This window comes from Camelus dromedarius, chromosome 13 (genome assembly GCF_036321535.1).
Source record: "Camelus dromedarius isolate mCamDro1 chromosome 13, mCamDro1.pat, whole genome shotgun sequence".
Lineage (NCBI taxonomy): Eukaryota > Metazoa > Chordata > Mammalia > Artiodactyla > Camelidae > Camelus > Camelus dromedarius.
In genome coordinates this window covers 12,252,290-12,275,047 of record NC_087448.1, presented here as the reverse complement: position 1 = coordinate 12,275,047, position 22,758 = coordinate 12,252,290, and the positions used below count along the sequence as shown (strand labels likewise).

Here is a 22,758-nt window from a genome sequence, read left to right as displayed (position 1 = left end):
CTCTACCACTGAGCTCTACCCTACCCATTGAATGCATATATGTATATATACTGTAAGAGAGTTTTCCATATAACTGAGACTTAAAACTATAAGTACCAAGAATAATTCAAGATAATTTTGACAGAAAGCTTTTCTCAATATACTACAGTTGTCTCTGGGTTTGATGAGCCATATGGTTTTTGTTGAAACTACTCAACTTTTCCGTTGTAGCATGAAAGCAGCCTTGGGCAATGTGTAATGAAGGGACATGGCTGTGTTTCAGTAAAATTTTATTTACAAAAACAGTTTGCTGACCTCTGCTCCAGTCAGTGGGCACATATCAATTAATGAGATCAGCTCTCTTGTTATATTCCACTCTCCTTGATCTAAGACCTTTAGAATCCACTTGCACGTGTGCCTGTGGGTTTCTGCTAGTTTATCAGTAAAGTCTTAACAATTCTTTTGGTGTGTAAACTATTTTCTTTAGGTCAGTATATACTTGCCTAGTGACATCTAGAATGTTTAGGTTGGGTCTCAGTGAGCATTTCCTTTCATAGCATCTGCCCTAGGTAAGGTTATCTTAGGAATTTCAAGCAGTGGAAAGTGAGGTTCCACTGATAGTGGAAGGCAGGCTACTCCTATAGGTAAGGGAGGCTCAGAAGGACTTGGAGGTTTGAGTTGGTCAGTTTTATCTAGGTACAACCAGATGTCTCCATTCTAAGTTTGAGGATCCTATTCTTTACTAACGCAGGTCCTAAGTTTCATAGGAGAAGCTTGCAGGGGAGACTGAATTCAACTATTGTTTTAATTCAGCAGCCCTCAGAATTAAATTTTGTGTTTGATTTTCAGCTAAATTGGCTCTGTGGCTATAAAAGGTAAGAGATTGTTTTAGGGCTGCCTTGGAATTTCTCAGACTGACTTGAGCTGGGAGTTTGACCTGAGCTTGTTATTTCCTCCAAGTGCTCTAGTGCACTCAGAGGATCCACCCCACGTCACAGTTCTTATTTCCATCATTACGACCATCGCAGTCAAGTGCAGCAGCCACTTGGGCTTCCAAGGCATGTGCCTTAGTTAGCACTTCATTACTGTCAATCACAAATATCATGATTAACTGTGATTCTGATACCTGCTGTGGATTACTAACATCTTATTTCTCATTGACAAGGAAATCAGCACTGCACTCCAGCTCAAGGGCATGACCAAACTAATCCTTAAATCCCGTTTTTGTGGTTCTGTCTCTATCAGTTGTGTATGAGTCTGGGTCTATTTAGGAGACAGAAACCACAGGGTAATTTTAAAAGGGAAAGTTCAATATAAAGAATTGTTACAATAGGAGGGTGAACTTAATGATGTAAAGAGAACTACAGGATGGTCTGGGGCTGACAGACGGTCCCCAAGGAAGGGCCAGTTTGGAAGGGGATTCCCTCCTCAAGGTTGGGGTTCAGACTTCATTGGAGACAGTTTAGTTGAAGCCTAAGTTTGTTGTTAGGAAAATTTGCTGAGTTGCCAGGTCTAGAGCTGGCCTACAGTAGCTGGGGAAGCAAGAATCAACCTCAGGGGTAGGTGAGACCCAGCTGGTCGGCCTGTGTGTGTGGAGAGTTGGGGTGCTGCTGTAGGTATGAAGCCTGGAATGTGAGGTGTCCTCCTTGGGAGGTGGTGTGTGACCAAGGCTGCCAGGTGGCTGAGGGACTGGACCCCTGGGCATATGGCTAGGGCAGGGCACCACTGGATGTGCTGCCCCTGAACACCAGGTAGCAGGGGCCAGAAAGAAGTAATGGTGTCAACAGGAACCAGGAGGTGTCCTTCCTGCAGTGCCCTTTCAGTGCCCTTTACTGACAAAGCATAACATTGTGCTCAGTGTACAGAAGAATGCTTAAACACTCCAGTCTCTTAATAGAGTCCAGTACTGAAGGATGAATTCAGAGCTGAGACGCAGCACGTTGATAATTGGCCCAGACAATCAGATCATGTTATTCTATGCACAATTCCTCGCTAGCTCCCTATTTTGCCAAGAGTGAAACCAAAGCTGTACATAGTCGGGCCTTCTACTCCTCTGATCTCATCTTGTTCTGTTGTCTCCCTTGTTGGCTGTGTGGTAGCCATGCTGGCCTCCCTGCTGTTTCTGGAACATACCTGGCATCCTCCTGACTTAGGGCCCTCACACTTGTTGGTCCTTCTTGGCAAGCTCTTTTCTTAGCTAGATACCTACCTGGTGAGTCCTTACTTTCTTCAAGTTAAGTCTTTGCTCAAATGCCAGCTTCCCAGTGAGGCCTGTCCTTGACCATCTTATGTAATACTGAAAGTCCCACCGCTCCCGCCCTGCCTCACACAGCTCCACTGTTCACTGACTGTACTCTGTAAGTTACTTATTTCTTATGTCTGTCTCCTGCTGCTGTAATGTCAGGTGCCACGAGGGGCCGAGGTTTTTGTTTGTTTTGTTCACTTGTCCTAAATGTCCTGAAAAGTGCCTGGTGTACTATAGATGCTCAATAAGTTTTTGAATATTATAGTGGACTCTAATATCCATTAAAGTGAGACTCTAGTTTAACAAAGCTATTCTAATGTTGAACAATAAATTATAACTGATTTTACTAGTTACTGTGTTTAGTTCTTGTATTTTGTAGACTGGGTACATTCTTCTGACTAGGTTGATGGGGGTATATTTTGGGGTGGCTTATACTCTAAAATGAAGCAGTGTTTGTACTTCATGGTTACTTTGCTTAGGTCACTTTTCAGCTTCTGTGACTTTTCATCTGAATAGGTGGCTGAAGCAGATAACTATATTTTTAACATTTTGTTCTTTGGAATTAAATCTTGGTTCGTGGAAAGTTGATTTATTATTTTTTAATTTGTTTTTAGGTGCTGAATGTGGAGTAAATGCAGATGTTGAAAAACATCTTGAATTGGGCAAGAAACTCCTTGCAGCTGGACAGCTGGCTGATGCTTTATCTCAGTTTCATGCTGCAGTAGGTTTGTATCTTGGAACCAAAACACTCAATGGCTATCTTAGTGAATTCTAATTTATATCCCTTTTATGGGATAATATTTAAAATAAATGTTATTTACTGTTTAAGTAAAATATTTAAGAATATTTACAGGATTCTGGGTGAAGTAGAGCAGTAAAATAAATGCATAACATTTGAATGCATATGTATCTAACATATAATTTTCCATGTAACTGAGACTTAAAAATGTAAGTACCAAGAATAATTCAGGATAATTTTGACAGAAGGCTTTTCTGAATGTATTATGGTTGTCCCCAGGTATCCACAGGGGATTGGTTCTAGGACACCCCCCCCCCATTGGTTGCCAAAATCCACAGATACCCAAGTCCCTTATATAAAATGGTGTAGTAATTGCATTTAATCTATGCACTCCTTCCATGTACTTTAAATCATCTCTAGATCACTTATCATACATAACACAGGGCAAAGACCATGTAAATAGTTGTAAGTATCATGCAAATACTATGTAAGCAGTTGTGCAGCAGATTTCTCCCCAAATACTCTCTATCCATGGTTTCGGGACCTGCAGATACGGAGAGCCTATGGTGTATATTTTTCTGCCTTAAACATTTCTCTGAATACTGCTGAGTTTCTTGATGATTTGAGATCATCAGTGTAACAGCAGCTTTGAGGCCCTGGGGGATCCTGCAGTTCATTGCCTCTTCATTGTTGGTCAGACTCCCTCTGCCCCTTAAACTCTTGCTTTTTATTGCTCACTTATATCTTTCTGTAGCATAAACTGTCTTTGCAGCATTTAATCTACTGGGATTGAAAAACAAGATGACCAGAGTAAATAGGTTGTAAGTGAGGATTTTCTTATGAGTCAGTACATAAACTTCCGTGTGAAAACTTTTTGACACTGACATTCCTGACTTCTTTTTTATTTACTTATATATTCTCACCTTTATTTGAGATAGTTAAGAGTGACAAGTCAACCTGCAGGGTAATGAAGTGGTATATTTTTAATAAGATAACCGTTCCGCTCACCAGAAGAATTGTCCTATTGTAATTTATTGTACAAACAAAAAATAGGTTTTGGCTCAGTGATATTTTCCCTTGTGCTTTTTCTTAAGCTCGGATTTTTATTACTGATGTTATTAGCTCTCTGGAATAGTAAGAAACCTAGATTTTAATCTTGGCTTTACCACTTGATAATCCTGTGGCATTGAGCCAGTTATGTAAGAAAATGTAGGCTTAAAGAAGTGAGCTGCGTATTCCAAGCAGTTTTCACTGTGCCGCCTGAAAAAGGACTGTTGATGAAAATTAAGTGAGAAAGGGATAATCATACATATAAAGCATATAAAAATATTGTGTCTTTGAAAATTAAGATTTTTCTAAAAACATATTTAATATGTTAATAGGGTTTTCTGAACTATGTGGAGTTTCTAAGAGAAAGGTTTCTTCATTTCAGTGATTATCTCACCTTGGAAAGTCGTTAATTGGCATGACAATTTGCACTAGTTCCTTTTCACTAGAGACCATGTGCTGTGTGACCATGTCATTCCTATCATGTCATTCCTGAGTCCACACTTTCTCTGGTGATTTGCATTGTCTTCAGTGCTGCAGCATGGTAAATGAACATTTTTAAAGTTACTGTCTTAGATAAAGCATGTCTTTAAAAAATATTGATTGTTCCTTGCTACCACAAGAATATTTGCAGGAACATAACCTTCTACTTATTTTACATTATTTGCTTTCTTTAATCTCACAAATCATTAGGAACATTAAGGGCTATGGCATATTGTTAAACATAGTTTAAAATGACTGCCTGTTTTTCTTTAGCTTCATTGCCATACAAGAATTTTAGAGATGGCTCTTCCCCAAAGTACCCAATAAAATATTATTGTCTATACTGAAAAGACATATTTTAGTAAAGCTAAAATGTGATGATTTATTTGTGAAACTCAGTAAAGGGAGAGAGTAGAACACTGCTAGTGTATTCAGATTTGAATAGCAATATCATTTTGTTCATTGTATTTTGGCAATTAGCAGTTATCCTGGTAATAATTTGAGGAAGACCTGTGTAGTTTGAGACATTCATCATTTTAGTTTACGTAAAACACTGCTTGTTCATAACTAACTATAGAAAATAGAGTTTAAGTTGTAGTTGACGGAAATATATAGTAGATAGTGATGGGGTGATGTGGTATCATGGCCTGTTGAATCTTTTATGAGATGTGTGTCTACTAGAAAAGACCTGTATATCCTCTGTCTCAGTCGTCTGATTTACCAGACCTCATGTTGAGTATGGCCAGGTTTACTGCTTCAGGTAACCCAGTGAGTTAGTGCAGGTGTCCTGGCTTCTAGACGAACAAGTTACGCAGTTGTTGTAGTTACAGCTGTAGACGGAAGAGCTGTGCTGCTGTGAAATGTACGGTGATCTTTTGTGGTAAAATACCACCCATATTTTAGTACATTGCTTTAAACTTACTGTATAAAAAATTCATTAAATGTTTATACTTCCCAACTTATGAATTTTATGATGTACTTTATTTCTTCAACTTTTCCTGTGATTAGAAATTGATGTTAGAGTTTGTAATAAAATTTGGTGAGTGGCAGTAGGACTGTCAATGGATCATTTATTATTATAATGTTCCTGCAGCTGACCTTATTTATGATTGTGACACCCTTTTTCCATTTTCATTTTTGGAAACTTACTTGGTTATGTTTTGAAAATTACTTAGGCATGGTATGTTTTATGGTTACATTTTTACACAGTAAAGAGTTTATTAAAACTCAATAGCAACACAAATGTTTCTACTATGTGGTACAGATCTATTGGTGTTTTGGTTTGCAATTTTTTTGAATCTGGCATTTTTGGTAGGAGTTTTAAGATTTGCAACAGTTAGGGAAATATTCTTGATCTGTTAGAAACTGATTTAAGGAAGAGTGTTGGTATCACTTTCCAAATAGTCTTCTGAGGCAGTTGCATCTATTTCACTACTATGAAGTAGTCAGACACAAGCTTTGTTTAGAGATTTATCATTAGAGAAAACCACAGTGTGGGTGTGAGGATGCCCTGCCTCTTTCCTGCAGCATGGTCTTATGGGGACAGTGAATTGGAGGGTCTGAAAACATTTCTTTGGTAGCCCTTACAGAATGTCTTAGGTATATCTGGCGTGAATGAATGTCTAAAGTGGTGGATTAGATGGTGGGCAGGAATGAAATAATAGGTTTCTCCAATTGCTTGTTAAGAAAACCAGTTTCACACTTACATAATTTTGCTAAATCAAAAAACAAAATCCATGGCTACGTTCATTTGATACTTAAACATATTGTGGTGCTTTCTCATTGCGTTTGAACCTCACTTGTGAAATGGGGATGGCTATTACTATTCACGTTTACACAAAAGGAAACAAAGAGTGGTCTAGTGACTTTCCAAAGGTCACATTCTAGTTCAGAAGATTGTGAACTTCTTAAGGATAGGTACTATCATATTATTTTTATTACTATTATTATTTTATTCTCTGGTGGTGCTCAGTTAAAGTTTGAATGAATGAAGGGGTAGAGTTAGGTTAGCTGGGGGCAAGAATGGAAAGTTTTCTGTACCTCAGTGAGGGTGGTGTTCTGTCTGCCTCCCGCTGCTGCCATTTACAGCATTGTTTGTAATTTTTGGCTTTTTTTGGTGTTTTTCTCCAGATGGTAGTTGTATTTTTTTAGGGCTAATTTCCTCATATTTGAATTGTTTGATAGTTTTAGGATTAGACCTTAAATCTCTCTCTCATGTTAAGATTTTGAATAAACTGGTGTAACAGTTTGAATGACATGTTTTCAAATGAAGTCTAGTATTTCCAGATGTAGGCTTGCATGTAATTTAAATAGTGAACTATATTGTATTCCAATGGATAATACAAAAAGTGATTACTTTCAAGGTTATTAAATCTTGTGAGAAACTAAGTATGAGTGTCTTAAACCAATTCTTGTTCAGTTGCTACTTCATGCATAATGATATAGGAATGGATACTAGTTCTAGGAACTGATGGCATTTTAAGATGAAGAGCTAGGGAAGGTTATTTTTAAAAAATCTTTAATTTTTTTTAGAATTGAAGCATAGTCAGTTTACAATGTTGTGTCAATTTCTGGTGTACAGCACAATGCTTCAGTTATACAGGAATATACGTATATTCATTTTCATATTCTTTTTCACCATAAGCTACTACAAGATATTGAGTATAGTTCCCTGTGCTATACAGTATAAACTTGTTTATCTATTTTATATATACCAGTCAGTATCTGCAAATCTCGAACTCCCAATTTATTCCTTCCCGTCCCCTTCCCCCTGGTAACCATAAGTTTGTATTCTATGTCTGTGAGTCTGTTTCTGTTTTATATATAAGTTCATTTGTCTTTTTTTTTTTTTTTTTTTTTTTAGATTCCACATATAAGTGATATCATATGGTATTTTTCTTTCTCCTTCTGGCTCGGTTCACTTTGAATGACATTCTCCAGGGCCATCCATGTTGCTGCAAATGGCATTATTTTATTATTTTTATGGCTGAGTAGTATTCCATTGTATAAATATACCACAACTTCTTTATCCAGTCATCTGTCGATGGACATTTAGGTTGCTTCCATGTCTTGGCTATTGTAAATAGTGCTGCTATGAACATTGGGGTGCAGGTGTCTTTTTGAATTAAGGTTCATGGAAGGTTTTTGATTTGCCATTCAAGTGACTGTACCACTAAGCACATTGATTCTTGATTCATATGTTGAACCATTGACATATGATTCCTTATTTTTATAGGTTCAGTGTTATAAATTGGGGTTCCAATCCCATTTCATATCTCAAAAATACCTAAAAGCTGAATAGTAAGATCAGTGAAAGTGAATGCCCCAGAAGTATTTTACATAGACATTTTTATATGTATATAATCAAATACTTAATAAAAAGCATTGTCATACACCATACTCGTTGGAGGGTTTTTGGAGTGGATGGAAATGGTCAGGTTTTTTCCAAATAGAAGTCCATTGCAATTTTTGCTGAAGATGCCTTCTTGATAAAATTCCCAGAGTTAGTAATAAGCATTTTTCATTTCTTGACAGAGTTTCATACTGAATTCAAAATAAGCAACATCTATTTTTTTTTAAATCTCATTGTTAATTTCATGTGGGAGAATGGAATGATCTGAGTGTCTTGGGGCAGTATGTTTCTTTGAGAGCCATGTCTGTGCTCACTTCTTTGGGTCCCTGGCTTGTCCCATGCAGGTCTCAGTATTGTGGGGACGTGGGAGTGTCCCTTGTTGCAGTTATCAGGAATTGGTTTCCATTTCCTTTTATCTGATTACCAGGTGCTTTAGACACACAAAAACGAATTCACTCAAGGAATTTATTTTTTTATAGAGTGAGGTAAGTATACAAATAATTAACATCAGGAGGTACTGATAGATGCTGTAAGAGATATATATTATAGAGTGTTATGTAAATTGAAGGAATGAAAGGTTTATTTTCATGTATGTAACCTAGTAAGTCATTTGAGCTGTGCCTCAGATTGAGTAGGATTTGGACATATGAAGATGATGGTGTGTGGTGTAAACTCTAGGTCTTAAATTCTGTTATTTCTAATAATTCTTTGCTTAGTGTAAGTAAGTCATGGAGAACTTAAATTTAAAAAGAAATTAATGAATATAAAGGTAATCCATGTTCATTGTGAAACATTTTGAAACAGTTTGTTATGTATATGAAAAATATAAAAAGAAAATCCAGTCTATCTGCCCCGATAACTACTGTTGACGTGAAGTGAATTTCCTTCTGTTTTCAGAGGCAGTCACTTTTTTTAAAGTTAAGAGTTGAATACAGTTAATATTCTAGACCAGAGGTCGGCAAACTTTTTCCGTAAATGGCCAGATAATAAATATTTTTGGCTTTGAAGCTGCATAGTCTCTGCTGCATATTTTTCTAATTCTTAACTCTTTAAAAATGTAAAAAATATTCTTAACTTGAAGTCTGTGGATTGTTTTTGGCTCAGAGTCTACAGTTTGCTGAACCCCTGCTTTGGATTTATTTGCAGTGATCTTGCTAAGCAAAATGACCCAGTATTGATGGAGAAATTCTTTTCTTAATAGAATTGCAAAACTCTTAATACTGTCCATGTGTTTTTGTTTTTTTTTGAATAACATACTGAGTGTTAATATGTATTATTTTCATTTTCAGATGGTGACCCTGATAACTACATTGCTTACTATCGGAGAGCTACTGTCTTTTTAGCTATGGGCAAATCAAAAGCAGCACTTCCTGATTTGACTAAAGTGATTGAATTGAAGATGGACTTCACGGCAGTAAGTGCATCTCAACTTTCTTTAAAGGAGAATTTTAAGGGAACTTGGAAGAGGTAACTTGTTTGCTTAGGTGAGGACTGGTGTGCTAGGCACAGCTGGAGGATGTAGTAAGCTGCTGTGGGGTGGTGGACTGTGCAACCAGAGAAATTCAGTCCCTGGAATCACAGGTGGTCTGTGTGAAGAAGGAACAGTGGAGTGGGTCCATCGGGTGATTTTTAGAAACTGGGCAGTGATGTTAGCTTCGTGGTTGGGAAAGATACCTGTGTGGAGGATGGAGTGTAGAGCAAAGACATGAGGCTGAGAAATAAGCTGATGAAGAGGCTGTTGAATTAGAGGCTGTCAGGTGACTGATGATAGTTGCAGTTAAGGCTGTAGTGGGAAGAATAAAGAAGAGGGATAGCTCAGTGAAGCAGTGGTTTGTGATGGGGATACAGTGCTGAATTAGACAGAGTCCTCCCCTGAACGAACACTCAAGCTTCAGAAGTGGAGGAATTTACAGTCTAATGGGATATCCTGACAATTGACAGCTTCACTGTAATGGCTTAAAATAATAGAACCAACTATACTGTTTCAAAATTAATTTGGTAATTCATTTATTGTTTATGTCCTGCCATAATCCAGAAAGGCTATGAGATGACTGATTAGATATGGATAAATATTTGGCTTGAAATATTACTATTTTAAGGTGGAATTCACAAGTGTCAAATTTTTCTTTAATCTGTTATTTTACCTAGCTAACCATAACCTTCCACAAAGGTTAAGTAGCTCATTTTCCTAGTATTAAAGTAGCTCTCAGATAGTTAAAGTGGCTTTAATCTTGTTTTTTATTTGTGTTTATGCATTTAACAGGATTAGGGAAATTTTTATGTACTTTAAAGGTAATGTAGAAGTTTTCGTAGAATATTGATGTGATTTTGGTAGACATTGATCATCAGAGAGTTGGAATTCTTAGAAGAGATGATGGGATTATGCACATTAGAAAGGGAATATCAGAGATGAAGGGGGAGGAATTGATGCATGTTAAAAGGAAGAGGCATTTTTATTCTTGGAGTAAATATGCACATTAAGAGTTAATAAGAAACCAAAACTATTTCCAGAGCTTTGATTGGTAAAGCCCCAGATTACACAACTCTTATTATAGTGGCAAAAATTTATTATGATGGCGTAAGTTAACATTTTAAGTGAGATACAATCCACATATCATCAAATTCACTTTTTAAAAGTATATTTACAAAGTTCTGCAAGCATCACCATTATCTGGTTCCAGAACCCCCGCAAAAAACTCTGTATCAATTAGTAATCACTTCCCATTTCTGTCCTAGCCCCTGGCAACCACTTATGTTTCTGTCTATGGATTTGTCTGTTTTGGATATTTCATATTAAATATGTGTCTTTTGTGTCTGACTTCTTTCACTTAGCATAATGTTTTCAAGGTTCATCCGTATTGTAGCATGTGTCAGTATTTCACATTCCTTTTTACGGCTGAAAATTATTCCATTATATGGATGCATCACATTTGCTTATTGATTTATTGATGGGAATTTGGGTTGTTTCTGCTTTTTGGCTATTGCTATGAACATTCATGTACAAGATTTTGTAAGAACACATGTTTTTATTTTTATCTTTTGGATATAGTAAAAAGTATGCTATGAACATTCATGTACAAGATTTTGTAAGAACACATGTTTTTATTTTTATCTTTTGGATATAGTAAAAAGCATATTTTAACAAAATTTATGCACATTCATTGGTTCTATGAATTATTCTCAGAGTGCCAAGTCAAATAGGCATAGGAAAAATGAATATTTCATTAGCTTATTTACTTTTATTCTTTGTATTTAAAGAAAATTTAGGAATTCGTAGTACTCAGGACACCCTTTTTTTTTTCTAGGCAAGATTACAGAGAGGTCACTTATTACTCAAACAAGGAAAACTTGATGAAGCAGAAGATGATTTTAAAAAAGTGGTAAGTTCAGTTTGTATGTGGCTCTGTGAATGTTATTTTGAGTGAACATATTGGACTTTTTTTATATTAAGACATTTAATAATAATTTCATACCTGAAAGGGAAAATCGTTTAATTTGTGTATGTAAGAATCATAGTTCCTGAATTAACATTTAGTGGCAGACATCAAAGCATCACTTTAACAGATAGAAGGGGAAGTGTTTGGAATAGATAGTAATCCCGACTCAGTTCATATAGCTCACGTTCTCCATGAGAATCTAGAGATGTCAGCTGAGCTATTCTAAAAGTTGTGTGAGTGACTTGGGAAACCCTTTATCTGATTTGAAAGGAATAATGAAACAGATTCTTAAAAGGGAATTTTGCAATCCACCCACATGGCTACTTTACACAGTATAAAGGTTTTGGATTTGTTCAGGAGGATGTTACAGATTACATGTAGCTGAAGAAATTTTATCCTGAAAAATGATTTGAGGGAAGCAACTTGCTGATGTCTTTATCCCCTCATTGGGTTTGTTTTAAGACCTGCTTTTTTGTTCCACATGAATTTGATTCTGGAGTGGTCTAGGAAGGGTAGTTATGTGTGTGTATGTATGTGTGTGTGTGTACATACATATATATATATATATATATATATATATATATATCTCCCTTTGTTCATTATTTGCATTTCTGTAGTTTATCAAAATGCTTAGTTACTATGACAATAACCACGATGAAAATAAAACTAAACTTTCTAATGTTTCATAACCTTTGTCATAATACTCAGTCATATGCAGACAAATCCAAAACACATTAGATGTTAATTGTATTGAATCAAAGCTATCTCATGGTCTTAATAAAATTCAGTGTCATTTTATGTTTATCTGATCTTCTCTGCTACCTGGGAACCTGCTTGAGAGCAGGCTGACGGACGGGAGATGGGGAGGCAATGGTGCTGGAGTAACCTTTCCCTAGGCCAGTCCTGTGTACATAGCAAGTGCTGTGTAAAAATTCATTGAATGGATGAATGATAAAACGTAATAATGTGTTTCCTTATTTTTAACAATGCTTTACATTTGTTACTTGGAAATTTTTTTTCCAGTTACAACATTAGAGTAGAAATAGCACATTTTAGAATAAAGCTTTAGCACAAATTAATTCTTATGGAACATTGGCTGTATCCTTTTGGAAAAGTGTGACTATTTCTGGAGTTGTCATTTCTGTCATCAGTATTAAAACCTCTTAGAAAATAGAAGGGAACTTTCATGAGACTTTACACTTTTAGATTGTTCTCTGACCGTCATGCTTCTGATAGTGTGTTCTTCAAATTGCCTTTGCTCTTATTGTCATAGGATTCTTCCATGACTATGTGCATCTGTATTGAGTGATATTTTCTTTTAAATTGAAGTCTTTAAGATAATTGTAGATTCCCATGCAGTTGTAATTAATAATACAGAGAGATCCTGTGTGCCCTTTACCTGATACCCAGTTTCTCCCAATGATATCATCTTGTAAAATTGTAGTATGCTATTACAGTCAGGATATTGATGTTGAATATAATCGACCAGTCTATTCATATTCCTCAGTTTTATTAGTATTCATTTCTTTCCGTGTCTTAAATTCTGTACACTTTTTCCTGTGTCCATCCCCAGTCAAGATACTGAACAAGATACTGAACAGTCCACAGGGATCCCTTCTGTTGCCTGTTTATAACCACATCACCTCCCTGCCATCCTGCTCCAGCCCCTCATTCATATCTCCTGACAAGCACTAATTTGTTAGTCATTTCTTAAATTTTGACATTTCAAAAATGTTGCAAACATGATATCAAGAGTTATGTAACCTTTTGGAATTGACTTTTTTACTCAGCATAATTCCCTGGAGATTCATCCAGGTTGTTGCATGTATCACTTAGCTGTTCCTTTTAATTGCTGAGTGTTGCATGGTATGTATATGATGCATTTTATTCATCTGTTCCTCAGTTGATGGACATTTTGGGTGGTTTCTACTTTTTTGCTATTATGAATAAACTGCTGTGAACACTCTTGTACAGGCTTTAGTGTGAATGTAAGTTTTCATTTGCCTGGAATAAATGCCCAGGAGTGTAATTCTAGGTTCTATGGTAATTGTTTAGTTTTATAAGAAACTGTCCAGTTGCTTTCCAGAGTAACTGTGCCATTTTACATTCCTCTGCCTCCTTGTCAGCATTTGGAATTGTCACTATTTCTTATTTTAACCATTGTGATAGGTGTGTAGCAATAACTCATTGTTATTTTAATTTACATTTCCCTAATGGCTAATGATCTTTTCATGTGCTTATTTATCATGTACGTGATTGTAAATATTTTCTCTAAGTCTGTAGCTGGTCTTTTCATCCTCTTCACAGGGTCTTTCACAGAGCAGAAGTTTTAAATTTTGATGAAGTCTAATTTATCAATTTTCTTTTGTATCTTCTATGGATCATACTTTAGATGTCATCTCTAAGAACTAATCACCAACTAAAGAATTCTTATATTTTAATTTTTGTGATTTGTGAATACACATGATATCTGTTTTTTCTGTATATGCCCTTAAATAAGCTTTTTATAGCTTTTAAGAGCATTTTCCTGTAATTTACCTATAAATTATACCAAAGATTTTCGTCTTACTGATAAAAGTCCTGTAAACAGCGAGGTAGATACATTCACTTACAAATTTTACACACTGAAACAGAGGTTTGAATATGCTTAATCCCTTCCTGGCCTACATGAGGGTCTCGTACTTTAAGTATACAGGTTACTCTGCTTCCAGTAGGTCTCCTGTAAACAAGTGTCACCCCAGGTCCATGCTGGTTGGCCTAGTCCTACACAGGATCTAGTGGTTTAGTTTGTCTTCAAGCTATCAATGACTCCTGCTGTAACCAGTGCCTACGGTCATTTGTCAGTTTAGCGAGCATTTCAGTGCATATTATTTGCGAGGCAGAGTGGTGGGTGTTAGAGGATTGCTGACAAAGAAAACTAGGCTCTGCCTTTGGACTGATTATACCAGGGACAGAACTAATCAGGCAAGTATGATGCCATATGATCAGTGCTATGATTGAGCCCTGTGGGAACATACAGAAGGGTCACCTGACTTAGGTGGGATTTGGGGATCTGGAGTCAAGAAGGGCTTTCCTAAAGGAGGGAAAGTGCTTGAGTTCTGAATATTGAAAGAATGAATCTGTGTTAGCAAGGTAAGTGGGAGGACCATCCAGGTAGAAGGTGAACAGCCTGTGCAAAAGCGGGAGGAAGGAAAGAGCCTCTCATTTAGGAAGATGATGTCTCCGGTAAAATTGAGCAGGGGTATGAGAATGTTGGACAGGGAAGTGGGGTCTCTTTGCAGGGAGGACGCATGTGGTGCCAGGGGCTGGTTCTTCATAGCCGTGGGAGGTTTATATTGAGTGTCATGACCAGGTTTTCACTTCAGTAAAATCCAGGCTGCTCTGGAGAATGGGCTGGAGGAAGACAAGGGTGGAAGCAGTGGTCTGGTAATAGAGCTGTTGCAGTAAGTAATCTAAGAGTGACCTTATGGAGGCCAAAGATGAGGCTAGAGTAGGTAGGGATTAAGAGAAATAGGTGGACATTTAGGAGGTTAAAGAAAGATGCAGTGATTGTGGTAAGGGAGGAGGAAGAATTAAGTATGATGCCCAGGTTTCTGGATTGTTCAAATTGATCATCTCCATTCTATTCCCTGAGAAGGAGCCAGAGAGAAATTATTTAGGGGAGAAGGAAGGGTAGAGAAAAATATGGCTCTCCTATACTTATAAAAACTCACTGATTCTTAGCAACTCATTTAATAATTTGTAATCTTTGAGTTCTTCCTTTTTAATTCCAAAATCCAACATACAGTAAATATACAGTTTAAACTTATCTTTTGTTGATATTCAGCATTTTATTTGTCTTTGTTTATCTTTATTTTATTTTTGCTATCCATGCTTTGGGTTTAAGTGAAAAAATATTTAGACTTAGGCAGTGTTCCATAAAATCCAAATATAATGAAGGTAATGATCAATTTAAATGTTTATATTTCTATGTGTTTTATTTTGACAGAGCTAGCAATGTGTGTTTTGATTGTGGTGAGGAACCATATATTAGGTAAATATCAGTGCCAGTTGCAATTGGATTTTTAAATCAAAGGTACAAACCTTTGGTAAGATTTAATAAATAAACTCTCCATTGGTAGCTTGTAGACTGTGTTAATTAAAAACAAATCAAACTAACATAAATCCACTCACTATACATCGACCTAACTTTAGGCATTATTTTTTTTCTAACTTTAATTGTATAATGCAGAAAGGATGATTATATTGCCTCAAGATAATTGAATCAGAAATTATGAAAATTAAAAAAAATTTTGGTTATAATTTAATGTGCTATGCCTCAGTAATTGTTCTGGTTTTCTTTGAATCAGGTATAATACTGGATCATATACCATAATTCACAAAATATAAGGAGCCATCGATTGTAAGAAACATCGATGTGCTCTTAAAAGAAATAATGCTGCCAATTAAATAATGCCTTCCTATAACTTAATATTCTTACGTTATAGAATGAGCTACTTGAGACTTAGACGTATATTTTTGTTATATCGCATTGCTTCTCCTCTAGAGTGTGGAATGGAGCTGGTAACTCCTTGTTGAAAAAAGAGACAATATATAAACCTCCTAAAACCACCACATAAGCCTGTTAATAAGCTGTTATTCTCTTACTTTTCCCTTTAAGGTCTTCCTTTCTTATTAGACCTTAACCTCTCTGGTATCAAATCTTTTTTTATTCAGATTCCTTACACTTTTCATTATTTTGGTAAAATTATTTTATACTTAAAAATACTTAAGAAATAATAACTAGAAAGCAAAACACAGAAAACTCAAGCTGTTCTGCAGAGATATATGTGAGGAAGGTGCTTTCCTTACTTAATTCTTCTCTACCTTTTTATATTCCTGAATATATTTGCTTCCTGGAAAGTTTTGGCAACCCAGGTCTTTTGACTCTAGCTCAATTGCTCGTTCTTGTGGACCATGCCGGTGGGAATAAAGACTGTCCTTCAAAAGAAAAAAAAAGATGCCTCTGCTGCTGCTTCCCCTGGTGATCAGAACCAGGGGGCAAGTCATTGGAGAAGCCAGTTGTGCAGTGTCTCTCTGCCCTTTTCCCCCAATGAACGAAAGTACTTGCAAGGGTCAGATCGTTGGATATATTATGGTTGTTAGACTCAAGAGATGAAAAACCTTGTGTAATTTCTTTTATTGTTACAGCTCAAATCAAATCCAAGTGAAAATGAAGAAAAGGAAGCCCAGTCCCAGCTTCTGAAATCGGATGAGATGCAGCGTTTGCGTTCACAAGCACTGGATGCTTTTGCAAGCTCAGATTATCCTGCTGCTATAATCTTCCTTGATAAGATTTTAGAGGTAAGTGTCTTAGATACTGCAGCTGACAAGCCTAAGCTTAACTGCTTTTTACTGTAAGGCAGGTTCATACTCTTTGACATGTTACATACCACAAAAAACCTAGATGGCATGAAATCAGACTGACCCTTGGGCTTTCCGCTCTTAACTGAAAGGTGGTGTTTATATGGAACAAAATTTGGGACCGAAAATTTCAGTAAATGTACTGAAGGTGCTGTCGAGTAGTAGTTATGTATTTTTATACATTGCCTACTTTGCTGTTTGTTTGATTTTTGCATCTTTCGAGGGGAAGAAAACTCTAGAAGTTAGATAATGGGGTAAAAGATGAAAAAGTTCATTGAAGAAACAATAATGTTTGGGAGGAAAGAGGAATACTTACAGTGAGAAGTTTCTAGGGAAGAAGGCAGATGAAGAGTTGATAGGACCCAGAGGGTTCTAGAGAGGGAAATCTAAGTCTGCCTCTGCAAGGACTTAATGACAAAGGTCATAATGGTTTCAGAAGGAAGTCTAATAAAGTATTCAAGTGAGGGCAGTCATAATTCATATTTATCATTTTTCACAGCGCTTTTGTAGTTTCATTTAATGCTGGCAATAAACTTGTGATGTATGTAGAATGGCCACTTTTTGATAGTTTTATAGAAGAAATTGAGTGATTTGGTCGAGGAATTCATGGTTCAATTATTTCATTAATGCTTTATTAAGGAAATATAAAGTTATGATTTTTACCTTCCAATAGACTGTCCATCTTGACCTAGCTTGTTGTCCATGGTATTTAATTTATGTACAGTGTTGATTTTGATTTCTTACTGTATGTGAAAAGTTCACATGACTTTAGAACAGCTCTAAGAAATATGTAAAGATAATTATACAGGTCTTGTTAGTGAGCTTTTGGGTTTATATTTTGAAGAATACTAGTCGTTTACTAAACGTTGTCAACTTTTTGATAAAATACAAACGGCGAAGCCTCAGCCTTCTCACGTTGTTTTTCTCTTTATCTCTGTGATATAAAGATTTAAATTCAAGGAGGTGACATTTTACAAAAGCATTTCATTCAGTTATTAGTAGAATAAAAATATTTTGTGAATTTAGAGCCTGGATTTTATTTTTTGAAACTAGAAATTGGAATTGTTGATTAAATACAAAAATCTGGTTAGAGAATATTCTCTTCAAAATCAAATATGCTTCACTGGGAAACACCTTCTGATAGTAAATGCCATGTTTTCTTATTTTCAAAGTTTTAGAATTACATAATTGAAGAGGATAGGAAAAGGGCCTTGTTAGTATATTCATCCCTTACCCCATGGGAAATTGTTTCAGATTTCCTTGGAGAAATTATTTTGTCACATCTAAATTGTATTAGATTTTTTTTTGTATCAGACTTTAAAAAATGAATTACAGTGTAGAATTCATATATTAACTGAGGATGTTTTATGTTGATACATATGTAGATAAAATGTGGGATGATGTACAAATGTGCATAATTTACTATTTCTTTAAGTCTAGTTCTTTTGTTTCTCAAGGTTTGTGTTTGGGATGCAGAACTACGGGAACTTCGAGCTGAATGTTTTATTAAAGAAGGGGAACCTAGGAAAGCAATAAGTGACTTAAAGGCTGCATCGAAATTGAAGAATGATAATACTGAGGCATTTTATAAAATCAGCACACTGTATTATCAACTAGGAGACCATGAACTGTCCCTCAGGTCAGTTCTGGTGACATGCACATGTCATCATGTTTTTATTGTTGGCAGTAGAATACTACTTCCATTTTCTTTTTAATTTTAATTTTAAATTAATAAAATTATGGTTAAGGCTTCTTTTATATATCTATAATTTTGTGTTACCTCTAAGTTATTCTGCTTCCACATAGTTTATTTTCGTGAAGTATGCTTATTAAAATAAGTAACAGGGCTATTATAGTTGCAGAAGTAAAATACAGTGTTTAATATATATCTATACTTAAGTCATTTGAATTTGAATTAATAAATGTGTGTGTATAATACAATGCCATATATTAAAGTATATGGTAAATTATTAAGTCAGTATGTGTTGTGTAATTATTACAGGCAAAATACCTTTAGTTGTGATTTCTGTATTTAGTATGAATAACTACTTATTATTTTGACTTGGAGTATTTTCCTTTTTTTAAATATGTGAACAGTGAAGTTCGTGAATGTCTTAAACTTGACCAGGATCATAAAAGATGTTTTGCACACTATAAACAAGTAAAGAAACTCAATAAGCTGATTGAGTCAGCTGAAGAGCTCATCAGAGATGGCAGGTAAGAACATGCTTGTCCAGACGACCTCACCTTCCCTTATGTGTCTGCTTGTGGGCACGACAGCACAACTGAGCTGCTTGCTCTTTTGCTCCTCGCCATCGAGGGTGGAGGACCTTAGAGGGCACTGGGCCTCAGCAAAACTGCCACAATTGTACACTTACTGAATAAGGCGGAATATAAATACTGATAACTGCATAGTATTCTTACCAACAGATTTATTTATATTTCACCAAATACTCATTGAATTTCTCCTGTATCAGGCACTGACTGTGTACTGGGGGTGCAGAAATGAGTATGACTGTAGTTTTTAGACTTAAGAAGCTTATAGTTTAGTGTGGGAGACAGGCGTATAGATTGATTATTGAAAGGTAATGTGATGTCTAGAGTAATAGCGATAAATACAGCGAATGCAGAAGTTTTCTCTTGGTATGGGATTCTGGGTTAAGAGTTTTTTTGTTACAGCACCTGAAAAATATTGTGCCACCTCTCTCTGGCTTCCATGGTTCCTGATGACAAATCTGTTTTCATTCTAATTGTTTTTGCCCTCAAGATAAGGTGTCATTTTCCTCTGCTTCTAAGATTGCTACTTTGCCCTTTGTTTTCAGAAGTTTAATTATATCTCAGCATGGATTTCTTTGTGTTACCCTATTTGGAGTATTCTTAGCTTCTAGAATATGTACATTTATGTCTCTTGTCAAATTTGGGAAGTTTCCAGCCACTATTTCTTGGAGTACTTTTTTAGCCCTGCCCTCTCGCTATTTTCCTCTTTAGACCCTGATTAACATAAATACTAGATTTTTTGTTATAGCCCCACAGTCCCTGAGGTTCAGGGTCCCCCCCACCCCCCAATTTGTTCTCTCTCTGTTGTTTGGGCTTGATAATTTCTATTGTTCCAATTCACTGACTGTTTTCTCTGTCCCCTACAGTCTGCTGTTGAACACATTCAGTGAGCTATTTATTTCAGTTTTTATATTTTTCAGTTTTTATATTTTTCAGTTCTGAAAATTTTATTTGGAATTTTTAAATCTTCTATTTGTTTGCTGAGACTTTCCATTTCTTTGCTGAGGCATTCTGTTCTTTCATTTGCTTTAAGCATGTTTGTTATTGCTGGTTTTTTCATGGCTGCTTTAAAATCTTTGTCAGATAATTCTACCATCTCTGTCCTCTTGCTGTTGGTTTGAGATCTTCCTGTTTCTTCTTGTGATGAGTGTTTCCTCCCTGCCCCTCCCCGCCATGAGTGGTTTTTAATTGAAACCTAGACATTTTCATTTTATCAGATTCTGCTTTTGTTTAAATCTTCTGTTTTGAGTGGCTTTTTCTGACATTGTTTCAGCAAAATGAGGGAGAGGGGCTGGAGAGTGGGCACCGCTGTGTTACTGGTAGATGGAGGTAGAAGTTTCCCTCTTGGTCTCCATTGCTGCTCAAAGTGTGTGGGATTCTCGCTACTGCTTGGTGTAGGTGAGAGTTTTGGGGACTTAATTCTGGCCATGGATGAAAGTTTTGGCTCCCAACTTAGCCTTCTCGGACACCACTTCGGTAGGGGTATGAACACACCTCATTACAGGCTCCCCAGGGAAGAAATCTAGGCTTTCCATTTGACCTGCTGATATGATGTTGGTGGGGATGGGACCATAATTTTCTTATCTCCACCTTTCTGAGTTTTTTCATATTAAAAAATTACATATAATGTCTAGGGTATTTACACAATTGTCTAGCTAGAGGAATTGGGGAAAGTACATTTATCCTACCTTCCCAGAAGCTAACTTTTTTTTTTTAAAGTGAAGCACAGTATTTTCTAATTGAACTTTTAATTTCTAACTAATTGTAGTTTCACATGTAGTTTTAAGAAATAAAGCGTGGTCTCACATACTCTGCAGTTTCTTACAATTTTATCATCTTGGAAAACTACAGAGCAATATCCCAGCTAGGAGTTTGACATTGATGGCTAGCTTTTGTTTTAAGTGTTGTATTTAAATCTGTATTTTAATACATCAGCATTTAAACGTGAAGATTACAGCACTTTGGGACTAATATGCTACAAGGGCATGTAAATATGTCTTTTAGTTTGCTGTTACTGAAATGGCAGCGACAGTGCAAAACACGACTAGTACTTTTCACCAGTTTACAAAAATGCTGAAGTAGTTTTGTTATTCTTAGAAAGCTGATAAAGTTGGGAATTTAAGCAGGTTTCTTCTGCAAGGAATTCCATTGTACTTAGTTGTGAATATTGATTATTTGTCATATAAAATATCAATTAGTGGACTGTTACTTTATGAAGGTGTGGAGTAAATGAAGCCTGCTCTGTTTTGCTGAAAGTGCTTTGTGTAGTCAGACTTTAACAAGGTGTTTTCCTCAGTTTCAAAATCATGCGCATTTTTCTGTAAAGAAATTCATCATTTGATTTGATTGTACTCACAGATATGTTTTGATTTATCTGTATGCATTTTCTGTGGTCATGTATTGTATCTCCTAACTCTTAAGTGCAGAGAGAACCTTTCTTGCTACTCTAGGTTAAAAAGGTAGAAGCAGTCTTTGAAGGCATGTGCTCATTCAGGTCAATTGATTAAGCAACATATAGTGAAGAGTAGAGGGCCCTTTCTCTCGCTCTGGAAATAGAATTTCATTTTACTCATCATGATTTGCTCATTTCACAGGTATACAGATGCGACCAGCAAATATGAATCTGTCATGAATATGGAGCCAAGTGTTTCTGAATATACAGTTCGTTCAAAAGAAAGGATTTGCCACTGCTTTTCTAAGGTAACAGTTGGCTCATTCCCAGAACTGTAAGAACTTGACTTACGGAATAACAACCATAAATCCTTTTCTCACATTTACTTTTAGGACGAGAAGCCTGTTGAAGCCATTCGAGTGTGTTCGGAAGTTTTACAGATGGAGCCTGACAATGTGAATGCTCTGAAAGATCGAGCAGAGGCCTATTTAATAGAAGAAATGTATGATGAAGGTAAATCTTTATGGAATTTGATTTATGATGTCTAAAAGTTATGTGTGCAGTTAGCATATGTTTAACATCCTTTTGTTTAGAACAAGTTTACCAGAATATCTGGAAATGTTGGCAATTTTAGGAAAATGGCAGAGAACCTGAAACTCATTCTTTGTTAGTGAAACATGAAAAGTATACCATATGAGGACAGAGTTCTGCTGTTGAAGCCAGTACAGTGGAATATAAAAAATAAAAGTTTTAGCTTCCTTTGTAGACAAGTTAGAGAAGATGAGTAACAAAACAGAAGACTTACTGTAGATCTCATATCATCCAGGGGTAATCACTGCTCATTTTGGATTTTTATCTTTCAGACTTTTACCCATGCGTATGTATATATGACTGTGTATTTTAGACACACACACATATATATACATATTCTATCCATGTAGCAGTGTACATATTATATATACGGCAGATAAATACATGACATATATGTCTAAATATAAAATGAGCCTCTGTGACGCCTAAGCGGCTTAGTAAATGTTAGGATGGCTGCTTTATCCTACTTGGTTCAAGTTGAGGTAGCAGAGTTTCCTGCTAGATGTTGTAAGGACCTTGGGTAAAGGCAGTGCCTTATATTTGAAAGGTAACTAATGCAAATACAGTGATTGTATAGAATCATTACATATATATTGTTTTGTGGCTTTTTTCATGTGAGAATATGCTGTGAATATTTAAATGAGAGCCTTATGGCCCTTATTGAAAAGCTTTTGTTTCAAATCAGGTGAAGCATTTTAAACTGAAAACAATGATTTTTTTTTTTTTTTGGTGAAACTTGGTTTGTGGTACTGTTTTTTTCCCCTAATCAATTGCCGCATATTTATTTAATGAAGGGTGCAGCTGTTATTTTAA

At 36.0% G+C, this 22,758-nt stretch overlaps 1 protein-coding gene across 1 annotated transcript in view; it reads left to right on the top strand.

Moving 5' to 3' along the window:
- The window catches only part of DNAJC3 (DnaJ heat shock protein family (Hsp40) member C3), a 56,087-nt gene that overhangs the window by 16,174 nt on the left and 17,155 nt on the right, over positions 1-22,758 (top strand). Inside the window, exons 2-9 of the mRNA XM_031466221.2 lie at positions 2,839-2,949; positions 9,135-9,259; positions 11,151-11,225; positions 16,473-16,625; positions 18,143-18,324; positions 18,783-18,902; positions 21,557-21,662; positions 21,747-21,867. Of these exons, the coding sequence (XP_031322081.1) occupies positions 2,839-2,949; positions 9,135-9,259; positions 11,151-11,225; positions 16,473-16,625; positions 18,143-18,324; positions 18,783-18,902; positions 21,557-21,662; positions 21,747-21,867 (993 nt within the window). The remainder of the gene's footprint in view (positions 1-2,838; positions 2,950-9,134; positions 9,260-11,150; positions 11,226-16,472; positions 16,626-18,142; positions 18,325-18,782; positions 18,903-21,556; positions 21,663-21,746; positions 21,868-22,758) is intronic.